The sequence below is a fragment of the Danio aesculapii genome, chromosome 18 (genome assembly GCF_903798145.1).
Source record: "Danio aesculapii chromosome 18, fDanAes4.1, whole genome shotgun sequence".
Lineage (NCBI taxonomy): Eukaryota > Metazoa > Chordata > Actinopteri > Cypriniformes > Danionidae > Danio > Danio aesculapii.
This window is the reverse complement of record NC_079452.1, coordinates 13,287,227-13,309,457: the sequence shown is the minus strand read 5'-3', so window position 1 is coordinate 13,309,457 and position 22,231 is coordinate 13,287,227. Positions and strand designations below refer to the sequence as shown.

The following is a 22,231-nucleotide window of genomic DNA, read 5'->3' as shown; positions in this document are numbered from 1 at the left end:
TTTGTAGTTGTTAAGCCATATCTGGAAGCCTTGAGGCTAGTTAGTCTATTCTGATGTTTAGCATGTATTGTGTTTAATTTAATTTAGTTTGCTAAAGTACTTTACAGCCATCACAAAAATGCAATCTATGTAGTATGGCTATGAGGCGGTGGAAATTAAATAGAAAATAAACTTGAAAAAATCTATAATAATTTAGTGATAATATAGGATAACACAACGTATATGTTTGTTTATAAGCTATTAAATTGATAGTAGATAGAAAAGTCTGCCATAATTTACTCAGTCTTGACTTGTTCCAAGGCAGTTTGAGGGTTTATTTTCTCTGTTGAACACAAAATAAAATAAGATAAAATGTTGGAAACCTGTAACTGCATCCATAGTAGCAAAAACAAATGCTATTGATGTCAACGGTTACCAGTTTCCATCATTCATCAAAATATATCTTTTTAAACTCAAACTACTTGGGAAATGACAAGATTTTTCTTTTTTTGGTTGAACTATCCCTTTATTTTCAGACTCAGACTCATTTTATATATATATATATATATATATATATATATATATATATATATATATATATATATATATATATATATATATATATATTTATATATTTAAAACTGACAAATAACTGACAAATAAAAAAATATATATATATATATATATATATATTTTTTTTTTTTTTTTTTTTTTAATGATTGTTTTAATTTAATTATGAAATGCTTTTAATTTGTACAAAATGAGTCTGAGTCTGAAAATAAAGGGATAGTTCAACCAAAAAAAGAAAAATCTTGTCATTTCCCAAGTAGTTTGAGTTTAAAAGATATATTTTGATGAATGATGGAAACTGGTAACCGTTGACATCAATAGCATTTGTTTTTGCTACTATGGATGCAGTTACAGGTTTCCAACATTTTATAAATATCTTATTTTGTGTTCAACAGAGAAAATATACCCTCAAACTGCCTTGGAACAAGTCAAGACTGAGTAAATTATGGCAGACTTTTCTATTTACTATCAATTTAATAGCTTATAAACAAACATATATACAATATATTTATATATTTAAAACTGACAAATAACATAGTTTGATTACAGTATTATCTGGAGCAATATTTGCATGTATTATAACGGGTGTGAGAGTAAACATCACATCCTTTTGATATTTTACCCCAACCCCAAGTGTTTTACATAAAATTTAAGCCACGGTCACACTTCACTTTTCTCTCCTTTGACTTTCGTTCATACACATTCAAATGCAGACTGAAAACACAAGCTTGTGCAGGTCACCACATTCAAAAGTTCAAACTTGCAGAGTTCTGACCCTTGAAATTGCATCAAGTGACTGCATGAGACCAATAGAAGGTTAAAATGTGACCTCTCTGTACAGAAATGCAAAATATAGAGCAATCGCTTGCTTTATTAACGTCTAATAATTTTATTTTATCTTTTTTAGCAGCACTGTATGACAGAATTGTGCATGCTTAAACTCTAGAGTGACAGCAACTATAGTCTACATCAAAATGTCATCGGTTCCACATGTTGTAATTTACATAACACATAGCAGTCATTTGGGCGACGCAGTGGTGCAGTTGGTAGTGCTGTCGCCTCACAGCAAGAAGGTCGCTGGTTCGAGCCTCGGCTGGGTCAGTTGCCGTTTCTGTGTGGAGTTTGCATGTTCTCCCTGCTTTTGAGTGGGTTTCCTCCGGGTGCTCCTGCTTGTTTTAGGAACAATAAACAATAACTTGACTTCTAGTTGATCCAGGACCTAATTTGAGCCGGAACAATTTGGATCCAGCACCTCTGAAATCTGATCCGGCACCTTATTTTACCAATCCCACTCCTCACACGAATCCCCTTTACTTTCTTCCGTGACTCCCCAACCCTCTTCACTTTTGTCCACCATTCTTGCTGGATTCCAATAGTTTCTTTGAATTCATTTTCAATGCCTCCTCCTTCATTTTTTCCCACACATGCTCAATAATGTTCATGTCTGGTGATTGGGCTGGCCAATCCTAGAGCACCTTGACCTTCTTTGCTTTCAGGGACTTTGACGTGGAGGCTGAAGTATGAGAATGAGCACTATTCTGCTGAAGAATTTTCTCTCTCCTGTGGTTTGTAATGTAATGGGCAGCACAAATGTCCTGACACCTCAGGCTGTTGATGTTGACATCCACTCTGCAGATCTCTTGCACGCCCTCTTACTGAATGTAACACCAAACCATGATTTTTCCTTCACCAAACTTGACTGATTTTTGTGAGAATCTTGGGTTCATGTGGGTTCCAATAGGTCTTCTGCAGTATTTGTGATGATTGGGATGCAGTTAAACAGATGATTCATCAGAAAAATCTACCTTCTGCCACTTTTCCAAATGATCAACTAGAAGTCAAGTTATTATTTGTTTCAACTGGGATTGATGACAAGACTTTTGTTAGGTAGTGTACTAATAATCTAATAAGAATTAGTTGCTGTACAGTACCAGTGAAACAAAATGTGTTAAAGGGACCATAATTTTATGATAACCACAGTACATTTCCATTTATTCATTTAGAAGGGGGTTTTGTTTTGCAAATGATGGACGCAAAATGCAATTCATCATAAAGAGCCAAATAATCTAATACAAAGATTCAGCCATTTGTTGCTGTGAAATGAAAAATAAAAATACAATTTGAGAGCCGCAGCATATCGAATTGCTTCATAAGATGGAATTTATGCTAAAAGTCATCTGAATGTTTTGTCCTTTTGAAAGCCGCGGCCGATTCTATATGGAAATTACTTTGATTAGACACACGAGAGAGATGAAAATGATCATTAACCTTGAATTCTCAAAACACTTCCCCCCGAAACTGATGTTTTTGGAACATCTGTTTGTTATATGAGAGTTAACATCAATTTTTTTTGTATATGGAAATTGGATTACTTGAAGTGTTTGCTAATGGACAGATCACCTTTACCTCTGTACACTGTTTGCGAGCGGCTGCATATTAACAAAGAAAAAAAAAGGAAAAAGGTTTCCAAATGAGGCTAGTTAAAGGTGCGATTAACCGGGGAATTGTGGAACAGATGTACGCTGAAGTGACGCTTATTCTTGCAGTTATTAAATCAGGCCCCAACTGTCACCCGCCAAATAACTTTCATATTAGAAAGAACCGTACCTCAGTGAGAAATTAAAGATGATAAGGCTCATTCCAGATGCGCCAGAATATTTTAACCATGATGACTTGCTAAGTTTATAACCCCTCGAGAAAGTTATTACTGTAACTACAGAATAATCGTGGTTTTAATTTGGCTTTTGTGATGACGATTCAGTTATGTACCTATTAAAACATTCACAGCATCCACCAGAACAATCTTTTAGATATCGCTTAGAGCTCTAAACATATTTTCGAGCTAATGTTTACGTTACAAGGGGAATATTTTAAAGGCACGGGAGGATATTTAAGCATTAATTCTGTTCTGCTTTATCATTTTAAGAGAGAGGTACCCTGACAGGAGCTTCAGGTGCTATTTTGAGACACATATTAAACATCGTATTAAATTGCATATCATTTAGCAGACGCTTTTAAAGCAAAACGATTTGCAGTGCATTAATTGGACTCTCCCCCCAGAGCCCAAGCTCTTTACTCAAGGACATAATGGTGACTGAGCAGCCTTATGAATTCACTAATACTTTAGTTAACAAGTCTGCAGTACCTGTAATGTAACCTTTTCTAGCACTGACACTTTACATTAACCATTTGAGGACTACTGTACTTACATGCCTCATTAGTGGTTACCAGATTCATGCTCAAATCTGTCAAGAAGACTTTTCAAAGCATTCATAAATGCACAGAGTTCAACATTAGCATTCAATAATTGGCACGTGAATATTAAAAAGTGCATTAGTGAGTTTATACTGTATAAAATGGTGTTAATTGTGTGAAAATGCTTTCAATGAGTTCCAAAAATGGTATCAAAGAAGAATACGCAGGTATCATTACAAAAGCTGAAATGTAGTTATATAATGATGTCCTTTCAAAGTGAGGTAGCGTTAAAGCTACGCATTTCCAGTGTCTCATAGAGTCAGAAAAACTATGAAATTAAATTCTTAAGCCTGGTTTATACTTCTGCGTCAAGTGATCGGCGTGACCTACCAAGCCTTGCACGTAGCCGTGCATTTATACTTCTGCGATCTGTTTCTGTTGATCTGCAATACACTTTCGAAACGCTAGCTGGCAGTAGTTGTCTACGTTTCTCTGTGTCGAGTTCCTTCGCTGGTGTTTTGTTTTTTCTGAACGCTTCCTTAATGTACAAGGGGCTCCAATACGCTCATTTTGAGGTTGGAATCAGCGGACATGCAACAACTTTAATCATAAGGTAAACACAAAACAGCATTCTCCATTCGGAGCTCCTTCATGGGACTCCCGCCCACACTCGTCAGCGATACCAAGCCGACCACAGAGCTTGTGCTACGTGTACGCGTTACATTTTTTGAGAGGTGCACGTCAGCGACACCGACGGCCACGGCGAGGGGCTATGCGTCCACGCGTAGGCTGCGCCGTAGCATACGTGTCCACTTGACACAGAAGTATAAATCAGCCTTTAGAAACAAACATAAAAATAAATGAATAAATAAACATTAATAATAATAATAAACATTAGAAATAAATACAAAAAAAATTATAAATAATAATAAACATTATAAATAAATAAATTAAAATAATTATAATAAATAAACATCATACATAATAATAAAAATAATATTCATTATTATTATTATTATTATTAACATTAATATTATTACAATAATGATAAACATTATAAATAAATAAATACATACACGAATACACAAATAATAATAATAATAATAATAATAATAATAATAATAATAATAATAATAATAATAATAATAATAATAATAAATAAATAAGTAAATTCATAAATTATATAATTAATAATAATAATAAACATTATAAATACACATTTTAAATACATATACGTATACATAAAAGCATAAATAACAATAACAATAATAATAATAATCATAATAATAATAATAATAATAAATAATAATAATAATAATAATAATAATAATAAATGCATTAATAAATAAATAAATAAATAAATAAATAAATACATACATACACATATACATACATACATACATAAATACATACATAAAAGCATAAATAAAGATTAATAATAATAATAATAATAATAATAATAATAATAAATAAAAATAATAAAAAATATAAAAAAATAAACTAATAAGTAAATAAATAAATAAAGGTAATGTCAAATAAAATAACATAAATAAATTAAAGGATTAAATACAAATATTTATTGTTGTCATTTTGACTTTTGTACTGTAGTGTGTTAAAATGTGCACAATTTCACAGTTTTCAATTGCAGTATATGTTTGTTAGAGGGAACAAACTACTAATTAGAGTCTAGTTTTTAAAAAGTAACTGCCAATTAATTTCTATGAAGTTTAAATATCGTTGAAGACAAGAGAACATTCAATATTAAATAATTAATTAAACAAGCAGTTCTACATCTAACATTTGTTTTCATGTATTTTGTAACATTGAAGTGTTTATTTAGGCTGCTGTCCATTTAAAGCCTAATACACACATCCATTATAATGATGCTCATTCATTTTCATAACCTATGCACAATAGTATATTTGGGAGAGGGAAAAAAAATTAAGTCGAATTTCATGTCGACTTTAACCTTAGTTAGTTACTTCAAAGCGTCTCTGGCACACATTCCATATTTACTCCACCTTGTTTATCCACATCCTGATTAACCACTTTAGGGTCTGCACCGGTTCTGCATCTCCAATCAATATGGGTGGATTAGAGAAGATGCTGCTCTGCTTTGGCATTCGGGGCACGTGAACCGACTGCTGTTCTGCCTCTCCAATCATCTCTGGGTGGCTGTGGAAAACCAGGGCGGCTGGTCTGAGTGCTGCTTATTAAACAGGATGAATGGCTAAACAGCTCGCCCCGTCTGCTCATTAGTGTCTGCAGAGAGAGAGAGGAAAAGTATTACGGGCACCAGAAGCAATGGACTGGACCATTACAGTTGCCCTACTTCCTATTCCATGCAGTATCAGACCGCTAGCAGACTTCATTTGCTCCACGCTTGCTGCTTCTTTGCCCAACAGCCTATTCAGATGCACATTTAGCTTCATTTTGTCGCCCTTTTTTTCTATTTTCTATTATTATTTTTTTTAATGGCCATTTATTAGTCGACCCATGCAGAAAAGCTCGATAATTTAGCTTCAAGTGTTGTTATGAAATCAAAACTAACTATTTATTTTATTAGCTCACATTGCTAACAAAATACAATATGGTTAGTTTTGTTAGCCATGTGAGCTAACAATACTAATCATATAGATTGTTTTGGCAGTGTGAGCTAATAAAATCAATAGGGTTAGATTTGATATTATGTGAATGCTATAATGTTGATGACAATGTTGGCTCAGGAATTGTTAAAGTTCACATGAAATCAAAACTAGCCATATTGATTTTGTTATCTCGCATTGCTATTGTTGTGGTTAACAATTCATCTGTGCATATCAACAAGAAATTCATTAAGTCATTAAATGTTTGTCCTAATAATCTAAAAATGAAATCTGAAAAGGCACATCCTGTTTATTTTCTGTTAAATTCTCAGGCTGCGTCTGAAATTGCCTACTACTTTAAATTTACTACTCAAAAAAGTACGTTCTATACAGTATGAATGGAACTCAGACGTACTACATCCGCCATTTTGTCATGATCACGTGACCTACCTGCATCAGTTGCGTCGCTTCATTCCCATTTATGAATTCTCTAGCAGGGAATCATGACATAGCATAGCATGCATCGGATGCAAATTCGAATGTGAACTTCTCCAGAAGTAATAAGTCATCCGCAGTGTTGGACAAGCTACTTGTAAAATGTAGTGAGCTAAGCTATTAGCTACTCTACTTAAAATGTAGCTTAACTACACTAAAAACTACCCTCTGGGAAATGTAGCAAGCTAAGCTAAAAGCTACTTGGCAAATATAACTTAGCTACATCTAAGCTATGTTTTGCAATTTTTATTTTTAAATCTAAGCAACTTAAATCCAAGTCAATCATATCTTGATCACTAAAACTGTCAGTGAAACATATGAGGCATAATTGTTCAGTTCAACTTTTTACTGCTTTACTTTATATTGTTTGTATTTACACCTCTTCATTAATGAATTGAATTATATAATGTAGAATCATTAATAACTATCATGAACTAATACTAATTACCATAGAATACTTTATTCTTTACTACAGTAAACTATATATTTTGTTGTAATCCACAGTAAAACAGGAAGAAGAAGAAATCATCATTCTCGCCATCATATGGATTTACTTTCATCAACTAGACACCGGCCTCACAGCTCTGTGAATGTCAGCCCTGTCACTTATTGTTCCGCGATTGGTAAAGGTAGCTTGTGTGGACGCTACTGCTCTACTTTACTATTAAAATAGCTACACTACAGAAAAGCTATTTGATTTATAACGTAGCGATGCTACCGCCACGCTACCGCCACGCTGTGTAGTTAGGCTAATAGCATCACTACTTGTAGCGACGCTACTGCCCAACACTGATCATCTGGATATTTCTCGCATACTGTGTTTAACATACTATATAATATGGTGGTATGCGATTTCAAGCACAGCTTCAGACGAGGTTTGTCTGAGGTATTGGGTGGGGTTTACATACTTAACCTCCCCCCTCCAACTGCAGGTTACGCACATTCACCCTGCGCAGCGAAGGGGCGTGGCCAGAGGCACTGTAATGTTGTAACAGAGACGCTTCCTGGTGATGTGGCGCTGATCTGCGAATCACAACACATTATGTTAGCTGACCAATCAGAGCCTCTTGAGGGCGGGTCTTCAGAGGAAATAGGAAATATGACAGTCGTTTTCATGTTAACTGAGTAGCTGTATATAATCAAAGTGTATGAAAAAATTACGTGATTTTCTACAAATGAAGCATGAGCACACATTGCTTTGCACCCCTTAAACACAACCAAGCCTTAAAATTGACACTTTGGACCACCCCTTTATTTCAGTCCATAGAACCACTGGAAATGGCGGTTCATTCCGATGTGGCGACCCCAGATTAATAAAGGGACTAAGCCGAAAAGAAAATGAATCAAAGAATAAAACAAAAGAAAGAGTAAATCACACTTCCATTGCTCTAAAAGTGTGTGCTGAAGTATTTAGTGTGAAGGTACAGCGTATTCTCCCCATCATCTGTCTGCATCTTGTTTTGGGTGCTGTCGCCAAGGGATGTGATAATTTCAGAAGCGGGATAGAAATCAGTCAGAATTTGGCGTGACGGACAGATTCGCTGCCAAAAAGAGAGGAGAGTACAGGTGTTTGTCAATTATTAAAATTGCCCAAGATTTAATTCCGCTGGCTTACGTTTTAATTAAATTTCTATCTCCCTTAATAGATTGCATTCCATTCTATTAAATGCCTAGCAGGTGTCACAGACAGACTCTGATATCTCCCCCGTCTGAAAAAACACATCAAGCAAGTGTCAAATCTCTTTTGAAAAATGCAGAGAGGAAATTGTCAGCAGCTGGACAGGCAAAATCATCTCGTGTGACCAGCAGACTGTGTGCAGCTTTCCAGAACAAGTGTAATTTGCGAGCTTTAGCAGGAATAAGATACCCTTCTTTGATTTCATGGTATCTTAATTTTTCAAAAAAATGTAAAAATGTCCTTTATTCATGTGATGTGTATATATATATATAGATATATATATATATATATATATATATATATATATATATATATATATATATATATATATATATATATATATTTATATATGTATAGTTGAAGTCAGAATTATTAGCCCCCCCCCCCCTGTTTATTTTTTCCACAATTTCTGTTTAACGGAGGGGAGATTTTTTTTAACACATTTCTAAACATAATCGTTTTAATAACTTATCTCTAATAATTTATTTCTTTTATCTTTGCCATGATTACAGTACATATGGAAATATTTGACAGCTTAAAGTGACATTTAAAGGCTTAATTAGGTTAATTAGGTTAACTAGGCAGGTTAGGGTAATTAGGCAAGTTATTGTATAACAAGGGTTTGTTCTGTAGACTATCAAAAAAATATATAGCTTAAAGGGGCTAATAATTTTGACCTGGACCTTTCAGCAGGACAATGACCTAAAGCACACCGCCAAAATATCAATGGAGTGGCTTTACTGCAACTCGGTGAATATCATTGAGTGGCCCAGCCAGAAATTTTTTTTGTTAAAAACTAATTAAATAAAGAAAAAATATAATAAAAACATAAAATTAAATAAAACAAAACAAATAAAATAAATTTAAATAAATAAATAATGTAAAAATAACAAAAAAATTATAAAAAATATTAAATTAAAGAATAAATAAACAAAAAATTATAAAATATTTTAATTAAAAAATAAAATTAAATAATACAATTAAAAATTAAATAAACCAAATCAAATAAAATAACATAAACAAATAATCAATGTCAAAATACACAAATAAACCAATAAACAAATAAATAAATAAAAATAATAAAATAAAGTATTATACCTGTGAATAATACTTTAAAAAGGTAACATTTTAAAGGAAATGGTCAACTAAGCGAACAGCATTGCCATTAACAGTTTACTATAACCAGGTGATTTTATCGAGATCCATCCATTCCACTACAAATTAACTGATATTTGACTTACCATTCGCAAAATGTCGTCCTTCATACAGTTTATTTACTCAAGGGCCCGAACCAAACCCTTTGAAAAGACATTGATATGGTACACAGAAGACGGGCGAGCGCTGGCTGTGTGCTGGGTTTGGATGTGTTGGATTAGCACATCTTTAATTGATGTGTTCAGGCTCACCATCAAAGCGCTTGACATTCACAAGTGATCTGTTTCATTACAACTGAAAATCTCCAGGATTCTTCTGGGACTCTCTGACATTTTGATGTAATTCTGTGCCATTTAGTGTTGCTTTTTTCTTGGAAGCGACGTAACAAAAGGATATCATTTAACTGGAAAAATATGGAGATGGAAATTATTTACTGGACACATTTTAAAGCCTTTGTGTGTTTTTGAAGCTGTTTGTGAAAGAAAAAGAAGAAAAGAAGGCTTGTGGCTGGTTCACATTGTAAAATAAGACCGTGTTTTGAGATTTAAAATTTCATTTAATTTCATTTACTAACCTAGCTTTCAGTTTTTTAAATTTATGCCACAAGACAATTAAAGTAAATTAAAAGTAAAGACATTTTTTTTTATCTTAAACTAAAAAATGTGCCAGTAAATTTAATTAAAAAAAAACAAAGTTGTTTATTTAAACAATACTAGTCAGACATACTATGGAAATAAGTTTTAAAGCTTGAAAAAAATAGATATTAATAATTTTATATATTTAATTTGTTAAATATTTTAATTATTATTGTTATTTTTAGAATGAACCAAAATGAAAATTGAACATATATATATATATATATATATATATATATATATATATATATATATATATATATATATATATATATATATATATATATATATATATATATATATATGTATATATATATGTATATATATATATATATATATATATATATATATATATATATATATATGTATATATATATATATATATATATATATGTATATGTACATGTATGTATATATATATATATATATATATATATATAAAACCAGCCACTTTTTTAGTTACACGTCCAACAGCTTGTTAACGCAAATTTCCAAATAGCCAATCACATGGCAGTAACTAGACATGGTCAGGACGATCTGCTGCAATTCAAACCAAGCATCAGTATGAGAAAAAAAGGTGACTTGAGTGACTTTGAATGTGGCATGGTTGTTGGTACCAGACAGGCTGGTCTGAGTATTTCAGAAACTGCTGATCTGCTTGGATTTTCATGCACGACCATATCTAGGGTTTACAGAGAATGGTCCAAACAAAGAGAAAATATCGCAAATGCCATGTTGCTGCCAAAGGTCAGAGGAGAATGGCCAGACTAGTTCGAGCTGATAGAAAGGTAACAGTAACTCAAATAACCACTCCTTACAACTGAGGTATACAGAAGAGCATCTCTGAACGCACATCACATCCAACCTTGAGGCAGATGGGCTACAGCAGCAGAAGACCACACCGGCTGCCTCTCCTGTCAGCTAAGAATAGGAAACTGAGACTACAATTTACACAGGCTCACCAAAATTGGACAATAGAAAATTGGAAAAACGTCACCTGGTCTGATGAGTCTCAATTTCTGCTGTGACATTAGGATGGTAAAGTCAACACCATGGAAGCTTGGATCCATTTTGCCTTGAATCAGTTCAGGCTGGTGGTGTAATGGTGTGACCCATATTTTCCTGGCACACTTTGAGCCCATTAGTACCAATTGAGCAGCATGTCTACAATATTGTTGCTGACCATGTCCATCCTTTTGATGGCTACTTCCAACAGGATAACGCGCCATGTCATAAAGCGCGAATCACCTCTGACTGGTTTCCTAAACATGACAATGAGTTCACTGTGCTCAAATGGCCTCCACAGTCACCAGAACTCAATCCAATAGAGCATATTTTGGGATTTGGTGGAAAGTTCTTTTTTTCCCTCATTAATCCACAGAGCACCCCAAATTGACAGAAAAACACAGAATTGTTGACATTTTTGCAGATTTATTAAAAAAGAAAAGTATTCAGACCTTTGCTGTGACAATCATATATTTAACTGAGGTGCTGGCCATTTATTCTGATCATACTTGAAATGATTCTATACCTTCATTTGAGTCCAGCTGGGTTTGGCTGGATCCAAAATCACATGCTTCCATACTTTATAGTACACTAAAAACAGTATGCGGACCGAGTAGTATGTCCAAATTCATAGAATTCGAAAAACAGTATGCAAGAGGAAGCTGGATGACCTACTACTTCTGCTGTATAAGCTAAACTTAATGCAAAGGGTGTTATTTATGACACACGGGAGAAAAAGTGTGTGTAAATCATTTATAAAATCATTCTTAAATTATTAATCAGTTTATCATCTATAGATAAAGGCAGAAATGCCCATGAAAATCTCTGGTGGTCCATTTTTACCTTTTTAAGTTTAAGTCAATATTAAATGTCATTGGCAGGCCATTTTACTTACATGATCTCATATTTCTGAGCAATAGAACCATCAAATGTAAATTCCCCACGCTTTTGCAGATAAATTTGGCACTGTGACCAAATATCTTCAAATGACAAGTGCCAAAGAAACTCTGCGTCAATAATTTATTTAAAAACTCACAGGAGAGAAGAAAAAAAAATGTTTTGATGGTGAGCCTTCATTAGTAGAATGATTCTTTAACACTTTCTGTTTTTTCATAAACATAAAAATGAACACACACTCAAAATTGTTCACTGTTTGTTCAAACTATTTACTTAAAATAAGCTGAAACAACACAATTCAAATTTTTTGGGGGGGTCAGCTTAATTGTTTAATGTTCAATCAACTTCAATTAGTAAAAACAAACCCAAATCGATTGAGTGGAACCCAGCATTTTTTACAATGTATGGGGTTATTGGTTTACATGTAAACTGCAATGGTCATTTCAGTCAAACTATATATAATACACATTATAAGGTACACTTTACTAGTACCTGGTTGGACTCTCTTTTACCTTCAGAACTGCCTTAATCCTGCAAGATTTTGGTTCATATTTACATGAAAGCATCACGCAGTTGCTGTAGATTTGTCGGCTGTACATCCCTGATGCGAGTCTGTCATTCCACCAAATCCCAAAAGTGCTCTATTGGATTGAGTTCTGGTGACTGTGGAGGCCATTTGAGTACAGTGAACTCAATGTCATTTTCGGAGATGATTCATGCTTTATGACATGGCACGTTATCCTGCTGGAAGTAAAAGGGATGGACATGGTCAGCAACGATACTCAGGTAAGCTGTGGCATTGACACAATGCTCAATTGGTACTAATGGGCCCAAAGTGTGCCAAGAAATATCCCTCACACCATTACACCACCACCAGCAGCCTGAATAGTTGATACAAGGCAAGATGGATCCATGTTTTCAAGCTATTGACGTCAAATTCTGACCCTACCATCTGAATGTTGCAGCCGAAATCGAGACTCATCAGAACAGGCAACATTTTTCCAATCTTCTATTGTCCAATTTTGGTGAGCCTGCTTCAATTGTAGCCTCAGTTTCTTGTTCTTAGCTGACAGAAGTGGCACCCGGTGTGGTCTTCTGCTGCTGTTGCCTATCTGCCTCAAGGTCTGACGTGTTGTGTGTTCAGAGATGCTCTTATGCATACCGCGGTTGTAACGAGTGGTTATTTGAGTTACCGTTGCCTTTCTATCAGCTCGAACTAATCTGGCCATTCTCCTCTGACCTCTGGTATCAACAAGGCATTTGTGCCCACAGAACTCCCGCTCACTGGATACTTTGTCTTTTTTGACCATTCTCTGTAAACCCTAGAGATGGTTGTGCGTGAAAATCCCAGTAGATCAGCAGTTTCTGAAATACTCAGACCAGCCCGTCTGGTACCAACAACCATGCCACATTCAAAGTCACTTAAGTCACCTTTCTTTCCCATCCTGATGCTGGGTTTGAGCTTCAGCAGATCGTCTTAATCATGTCTACATGACTAAATGCGCTGAGTTGCTGTCATGTGATTGGCTAAATAGAAATTTGCGTTAACGAGCAGTTGGAAAGGTGTACCTAATATAGTGGCAGGTAAGTATATGTTTAATAATGAACTGAACTTATATATGAAAGCTTAAATGTTGGTTATTCAAACTATAGAGCTAATAAATACCATTGTTTTTGTTCCATCGCTTTTTAAAAGATTCTGCGTTAACATTCAGTCCCCACACTACAGTTAATTGGGTATTTGATTGAATTTCAAAATGGAGTTTACAGCAGTTTTGCTTATTCTTAACTAGCACCAGCAGAGGAAATGGAAATGATGCAAAACTTGTACAAAGATGACAACATTTGAGCTGACCTGGAAATAGTAATTTTTTACACATTACACAGGAGAAGGGTATTGTACTGGAGTCAAATAATTGTCCAGGCTGCATCTTCAGGGCTGATAATACCCAGGTAAAGGTCTTCATAAATTACCTGCTGCACAGCCGTTTACCCTCATTTCAGAGAGCTCAGCTGGCTGTGTATTATTATGATCCTTTTCCAATTTCAGATCCACCCTCTCCCACACTTTTTAAGGCATGACACTGCATGTGAATAGGGTTTAAAAAGGAAATATAGTCATCACCATACTTCCAAGGCTGATAATATGCCAATGAAGCATTATTTTATTAAATATGCAGTCATTTTTACACAAAAAAATAATCTGTTAAATATCCGTAATCTGAAATTTAAGTCCGTTTCACAAATCATTTTTTTTTTTTTTTTGGTTTATATATATATATATATATATATATATATATATATATATATATATATATATATATATATATATATATATATATATATATATATATATATAATTTATATATTTTTATTTTATTTTATTATAATTTTTTTTTTTTTTTACAGAGATTTAGGGTATTTCTATTTATCACCTCACATCCAGATAATACTGTGAACGGAAATGAATACATTTTTGCATATATTTGTGGAATAAATTACTGTATATCATTTTATATGTAAATTATGTATGAAAAAATCTCTCTGTAAAAGATAAGAATTCAGACATAAATAAAACTGCAGATTTTTGACTCAATGAAGGAGACAAAAAACATATTATGAAAACGGCCTCTAAAAAAATGTATTTTAATCAAAATCTACAGACACAAACTGCTAAAGTGCTGTAAAAAAGCACTTAAAGTGCATTTTGGATGTTTATTTTCTTTAATTTTTAAATATGTTTTTTTCCCTAAAAAAGCAAAACCTCATACTCTAGATAGGTGTTTTTTATTTTATTTTTTATTATTATTATTTTCTGTTGTGTTAAAAAATAGGCAAAATAGGCTCATTTTACAATTTTCCTAGGGTCAACCAGTTGAGTTTTACTATTTTTCAATTCATTCAACCAATGTCTGGCGGCACTTTTAACTTAGCTTAGCATAGCATAAATCTTTAAATCGCATTAGACCATTAGCACCTTTCTCAAAATGACTAAAGAGTTTTGATAATTTTCCTATTTAAAGCTTGTCTCTTCTGTAGTTTCATTGTGTACTGGAATAAATTTAAAAAAAGTAGCTATTTTCTAGGCCAATATGGCCAAGAACTGTACTCTCATTCCAGCATAATAATCAACAAACAATGCTGCGTACCATGAAAAACTCAACCAGAAAACCCAACTGTTTAACACCCAGGGGGTACTGCTAGGGGATGGGGGTAAGTTAGAACGATTCTAAGGGCCCACGCCGTTTTGGGGCCCCCAGAGTTACTATTAAGGCCCCCAAATCAAAATGACTCCCCCCATTAATTTTTGATTGCAACATCCACCCCCTGCCACCCACTCTTCACTTTCATCCACAAAACAGCCATCAACCAACCTGCGCTCCATCCCCATTCCACCCACCAAACCCTCACAACCCCGCCCCCAACGGGCTTTTCAGTTTGTCCACAATAACCAATAACCAATGGTTATGTCCTGTCACAAACAGAGCATATACAGTGCAAAGCTAAACATGTGTGTGCACACGTGCAAACATTATAACAACATTGTGTGTGACTCATCGTTGCAGGAAAGCTTGAATTAACACCACAACAAATGCATCGAATAACAGTTGAGAAAGTTCTTACTGTAGTAAGGGAGATCTGCTTTATTCTTGTCTGTCACTGTGCTGTTTATCTACGTAAAGGCTACAGAGAACTCTGGCTTTGACATGCACAGGGGAACAGTGGGTGGGGAGAACCATCTCATTTTCATTAAAGGTACAGGCTACAAAAACAGCTACAATGTCCAAACAGCTCAAATTTCCCAGATTTAAAAAGGTATAATAAATAAAGTGATGGGTGTTTTGAGCTTAAACTTTACAGACACATTCTGGAGACACAAAAGATTTATCTGAAATCCTAAAAAAGGGGTCAAATAGATTTATTTTTTAAATAAATCCAGACCATGGCTTTGTCTTTAATTAATCAGGTGTCATCACAGTGGAATGAACCACCTCTGGCATATGTTTTATGTGGTGGATGCCCTTCCACAATCCAGGCCTAACTATTCTTTTTTTTTTGTCCTCAGCCCGTCTCAGAGGAATACCAAAACGGAGAAGGCTTTGGCTACATCGTGGCGTTTCGTGTCAACGGCACACGTGGATGGAAAGAGAAAATGGTGACGTCAGCAGATTCCACCACATACAAATACAGAGACGAGACGTTCCCCCCTCTGACCCCGTTTGAGGTGCGGGTTGGGGTTTATAACAACAAAGGCGATGGGCCCTTCAGTGAAGTGGTCACTGTGTTCTCCGCGGAGGGAGGTGAGGGTCACATAACACTGATGTTGACTGATAGGATTTATTGCTCATAGTTTATATTGATTTATAGTCTTAAATACCTCCAATAACCCACAGCCCAAGTACAGATGGAGTATCTGGAACATTGAAATATGGATAATCCAGGGCTGTGGATGGATGTGCAGTGCAATAGTGTGTACATGTTTTGAGATGCAGTCGCTACAGTCGCTAAAATATGAAATTCAATATGCATGATATGAGAAAATATTATATAATGTAGCCTTATGAAAAAGAATTGTACTCTGAAAAAAATGGATTAGCTGGATTTACATTCTTTTAAAGTTAAGTTGTTTGCTATCAATTTATATGGCCTGAATTTAAACAAACAGATTTAGTCCCTAAATTTCATTTGTTTGCTTAAATTCAGCCCATATAAATTGTTTGAAAAGAACATTAAGAAAATTAATAAATCCAGTGAATAAATATATATTTTTAGTGTAATTTAAGAAACAGTACCTATTATGGAGACTCTTCTAACACGTTAATTGAATAAAATTTCGTTAGACATTTAATTACACGTTGAATTGAATATAAATGCATTTAGTTGAATATAAGAGCTTTCTGACTCACCTAAGAAGGGTGCAATTACTACTGTACATTTAACTGTGATGTCATAATTATTTGTATTTGAAATTTGGTTCAAGTGCACTGTTAAATGAAATGGCATACATGTGCTTTCACTCTCCTAAGACTTGTAATAATTATAATTATGCACTGGTGATGAAGTTAGTACAATTCAAACCTTATATGTAATATGAATTAACGCACTAGTGTTAACATTATAAACCATTAATTTACATATATGTTAGGGAAATCAATTTAAATCATTGTTGATGTATTGTAATGTAACATTATTAAAAAATTGCATGTTCACTTTAAGTACCTCAAAATGTGGCATATATGAAAATAATGTTTATTATATATATATATATATATATATATATATATATATATATATATATATATATATATATATATATATATATATATATATATACGCTACTAGCTTAACTACAATTCTCAGTAGTGTGGCAGTAGTGTCGCTACTTTATAAATCAAATAGCTTTTTAGTAGTGAAGCTATCTTATTAGTCAAGTAGCGCAGTAGCATCCACACAAGCTATTTACAGATTTACCTATTATACCAATCGCGGATCAATAAGTGATGGCACTGACATTCACAGCGCTGTACGGCCGGTGTCTAGTTGATGAAAGTAAATCATATAATGGCGAGAATGATGATTTCTTCTTCCTGTTTTTCGGTGGTCGACAACAAACTTTTTGGTGCGTTACTGCCACCTCTCGCTCTGGTCGGTCACGTCTTCAACCAATTAGGTTAACACGAGAAATTTGCTTGATGGAAAGATGACTGAGGGTGATGAGGTCTATAGTTTACTGTAGGAAAGGCTAAAGTATACTATAGTAATTACTATTAGTTCATGATAGTTACTAATGATACTACATTATGTAGTGTAATTCATTAATGAAGAGTTGTAAATATATATACAATATAATGCTTATTCCTAAATATTTCTCTTTTCTAAAAAATACTGTAGTATTTTAAATGTGTAACACCTGGTATTTGATGTTTATGTTTTTGCTGTTGTATACTATAATTTGTTTGTTAAGTACAGCATATTATTTGCAGTAAATAATTTAACTGAACAATTCCGCCTCATATGTTTCACTAACAGTTTTATTGATCACTAAGATATGATGGACTTGGATTTAAGCTGCTTCGATTTAAATATAACAATTGCAAAAATAGCTTAGATGTATTTTTTATTGCAAATGCCACAAAAAACACCCTGCACAACTAACTAAAATTTAGATTTTGTACCAACAGTAAACAATTCTTATGTTATAAGGTCTGGTTTTGTGGTGGCTGTACTTTAAAATTAAGTCAATAGATTTGTAATTCAAGTGATGAGAGATTTTGGAATTCTAACAGTAAACAGAGCTACTGTAAGGTCACACCTGCTTAATATAAATGCTTGAAAATGATTTAGTTGAAAATATCCATCTTAAAAGTAATCAAAAAGTAATCAGATATAATCAGTTACTTTACTTTTATAAAGTAGTTGAAAAGGCACACTACTCATTACATTTTAAATAGGGTAATTTGTAATCTGTAATCTATTAGATTTCCAAAGTAACCGCTTATATATAATATTTAAAATTAAAATTAAAAATGTTGCCTTCAACTATATTTATAATGTAAATATGTAGCTAAGTAGGCATGCTGTAGAATAGATAAGAGAGAGTTAATGTAAGCAAGTCAGGAAATTATTTATTAAATAGTATAGTACAGAAAGTATTCGAAGGTTATATTGACTTCTTTAATTGTGCTTTTATTTAACTTTCTTGGGATTAACTTTTCAGAATTTCTCATTTTCTGCTGCACATGATGGTAACTAAATGTTGACAAAAGTTTAATTTACTTAAGCTCAGTAGTGTGCTTTCTGAACAAATGGAAAACTTTTCTGACCTTTACACATTCACTGCCCACACACTGCCCAAATTATCCAGAGGAGCCGACAGTTCCAGTTTGTGATCACTGTGTCAGGCTGATTTCATGGGAAGTGTGCGACTGCTGCTAATATGATTTATGTTGTGTGTCTCTGTCACCTCTCAGTATCACAGCTTTTTTTCTTCACCATCACAGGGCTTCACAATTTTCAAAATTTCTTACCAGCATGCATGGCTTTAAAACAGATTTCAACCGATCTGCATGAAGTCGAACGTACCTTATGATTTCTGAAGGATCATGTGACATTGAAGACTGAAGTAAATTCAGAATTTAGTAATAATTTGTGATCAAAAGCATTTATTTTAAATGTAAACAATATTTCACTGTTGTTGTCTTTTTTCTAGATGAAATTCAGCCTTGGTCAGGACTGTTTGACTGTTAATTTACATTCTCTTTGACTCTTGACTCGTTCTGTTAAACAGCGATGGGAATAATGGCATTACTAACAGAACTACATTTTTTATTAGAAATTAATCAAGCAAATTACTGTTTCCCCCATTACAACACCATTAGTTACTTACAATACAATGCGACATTATATAATTGATATAAAATTTGACAGCCTGCTCAAATTTGTGTTGCGGGGATAGTGGGGCACATAACCAATGATGATAGTGTGGTGTTTGTGGGAGTGGGACAACCACACAACTGATGATGTTTAGCTAAGAACACAGGTGATGCTTTTTAAAAGAGGAGATGAAGCCACTGTATTAAGGCAACTAAACTAGTTTGTAAAATGCAGGATTCCACACAATTAAGTTATGTTGTCCCAACATCAGCCGATGAAGTTAACTCAACAAATTTGGAACAAAATGGTTGAACTAGAAACAATTACATTTTTCGCCAAAAAATCTCAAGAATTGTGTTGTTTCAGCTCATTTCAAATATATAATTTAAACAAACAGCATATATACTTTTTTTTCACACTTTTTCGTATTTCGTATTTTTTGCATAATTCTGACGCGGAAATAATCAATAGTAGAAAAAGCAATAATGTCAGTAGATCTATATTTTGACTATATATATATATGTGTATATATATATATATCTATATCTATATATATATATATATATATATATATATATATATATTTATATATATATATATATATATATATATATATATATATATATATATATATATATATATATATATATATATATATATATATATATATATATGTGTGTGTATATATGTATGTATATGTATATGTGAATCGATGCTTTGTGGGATCCCATATCTAGGTATAATTTCAGAGATCAATTTTTGTGTTACCAATTGTGCATTTTCCCTTGAGCAGGGAAAAGCTTCTACCCATTTTGAAAATTTATCCACGCATACCAGTAGATACCTAAACGGTCCCCTCTTGGGCATATGTGTGAAATCTACTTGCCATTCATTTACTGTATGTAGGCATGTTGATAGAAACGCATACATGTGTGAAATGCACAGTATTTTATGTAATTGCTGAATGTGTTTCAACTGTGGAAATATGTCAATATTATTTTTATATCTTACATATAAAACATAGCCTAAATAATAAAATAATACTTTAATTATAATACCGAAACATTTATACGGATAGTATTTACCATAAAATAAAAATGTCATTTATGTGTTCATGTGTTCAAAAACAGCAATAATATAATATAATGTAGAATGATTTATAATAATTTATTTATTTATTTGGTCCCTCTCTATATTAAGTGGCCCTAACGAGATACTTACATCAAACAAATAAATACAATGTCCTTACTGTGTTCATAATGTGGTGGACTTGAGGTGGGAAACGGGTAGGGTTAGGGACAGGTTTTGAAGTATGGGTAGGTTTAAAGGTGGGTTGAGGTGTAAGGGATGGTCAACAATGTAATTATAAATGTAAATACAGAAATTTAATGCAGATTTAATGACATGCAGATATTTAATCAAGCATAAGTACAATGTAAATACATGCACAATACACAATAAGTACATTGTAACAAATGATTCATTTCAGTGTAAGTACTTATTAGTTAAGGCCATTTAATATAAAGTGAGACCAATTATTTGAGACAACATACAATTTGAACTTTTGTTTCAGATTTTATTTTAAAAGTAATGGAATAGTTAGCTTCCATGTTAGTTAGTTAGTTAGTTAGTTAGTTAGTTAGTTAGTTAGTTCAGTTCAGTTACTCAGTTACTATTTGTGAGAAGTAACTAGTTATAACTATGTTTTTACTATTATTCTTATTATTCTTCTTATTATTATTAACAACATGTAGAACACTGCTGTTAACACATAATCAATACAAATTTAATGTATACAGTAATTAATTTTAAGTATTATGTGTTATTTTTTAATGCAGAGCCCAGAGAGCCACCTTCAGAAGTGCAGGCATTCGCAGTCTCTTCCTCGGAAATTAAAGTCTTGTGGAAGCCACCCAGTCCTGGACTTGGAAGACCCCAAGGATATGAGGTTAGAGATGGAGAGATCAATAAAGAAAGAGTTTTGTCCCAAAACCTGATGAGCTGTAAGCATCCTAAAGCCTGTATTAACTGTATAGAGATTGATAATGAATTCTGTAATATTTCTATTGTTTTGAATATTGGAATAGATCAAATGAACTACCTTTATCAAAGATGATTAATTACGCATTCACATTCACACATGTATACACTCGCATATAGTTGAAGTCAGAATTATTAGCCCCCTGAATTATTAGCACTCCTGTTTATTTTTTCCCCAATTTCTGTTTAACAGAGAGACGATTTTTTCAACACATTTCTAAACATAATAGTTTTAATAACTTCTAATAACTGATTTATTTTATATTTGCCATGATGACAGTAAATAATATTTGACTAGATATTTTTCTAGACACTTCTATACAGATTAAAGTGACATTTAAAGGCTTAACTAGGTCAATTATGTTAACTAGGCAGGTTAGGGTAATTAGGCAAGTTATTGTATAATGATGGTTTGTTCTGCAGACTTTTTAAAAAAAAAATAGCTTAAAGGGGCTAATAATTTTGACCTCAAAATGGATTTAAAAAAAATGTAAAACTGCTTTTACTCTAGCTGAAATAAAACAAAAACGACTTTCTCCAGAAGAAAAAATATTATCTGACATACTGTGAAAATTTCCTTGCTCGGTGAAACATCATTTGGAAAATATTTTTTAAAAGAATAA

The 22,231-nt window shown here is 33.2% G+C and overlaps 1 protein-coding gene across 2 annotated transcripts in view; it reads left to right on the top strand.

Annotated features, from left to right (window-relative positions):
• The window catches only part of cntn5 (contactin 5), a 519,869-nt gene that overhangs the window by 483,236 nt on the left and 14,402 nt on the right, over positions 1–22,231 (top strand). For both annotated transcript variants that reach the window (XM_056477908.1, XM_056477906.1), the window contains exons 20-21: positions 16,261–16,495; positions 21,407–21,516. In XM_056477908.1, the coding sequence (XP_056333883.1) occupies positions 16,261–16,495; positions 21,407–21,516 (345 nt within the window). The remainder of the gene's footprint in view (positions 1–16,260; positions 16,496–21,406; positions 21,517–22,231) is intronic.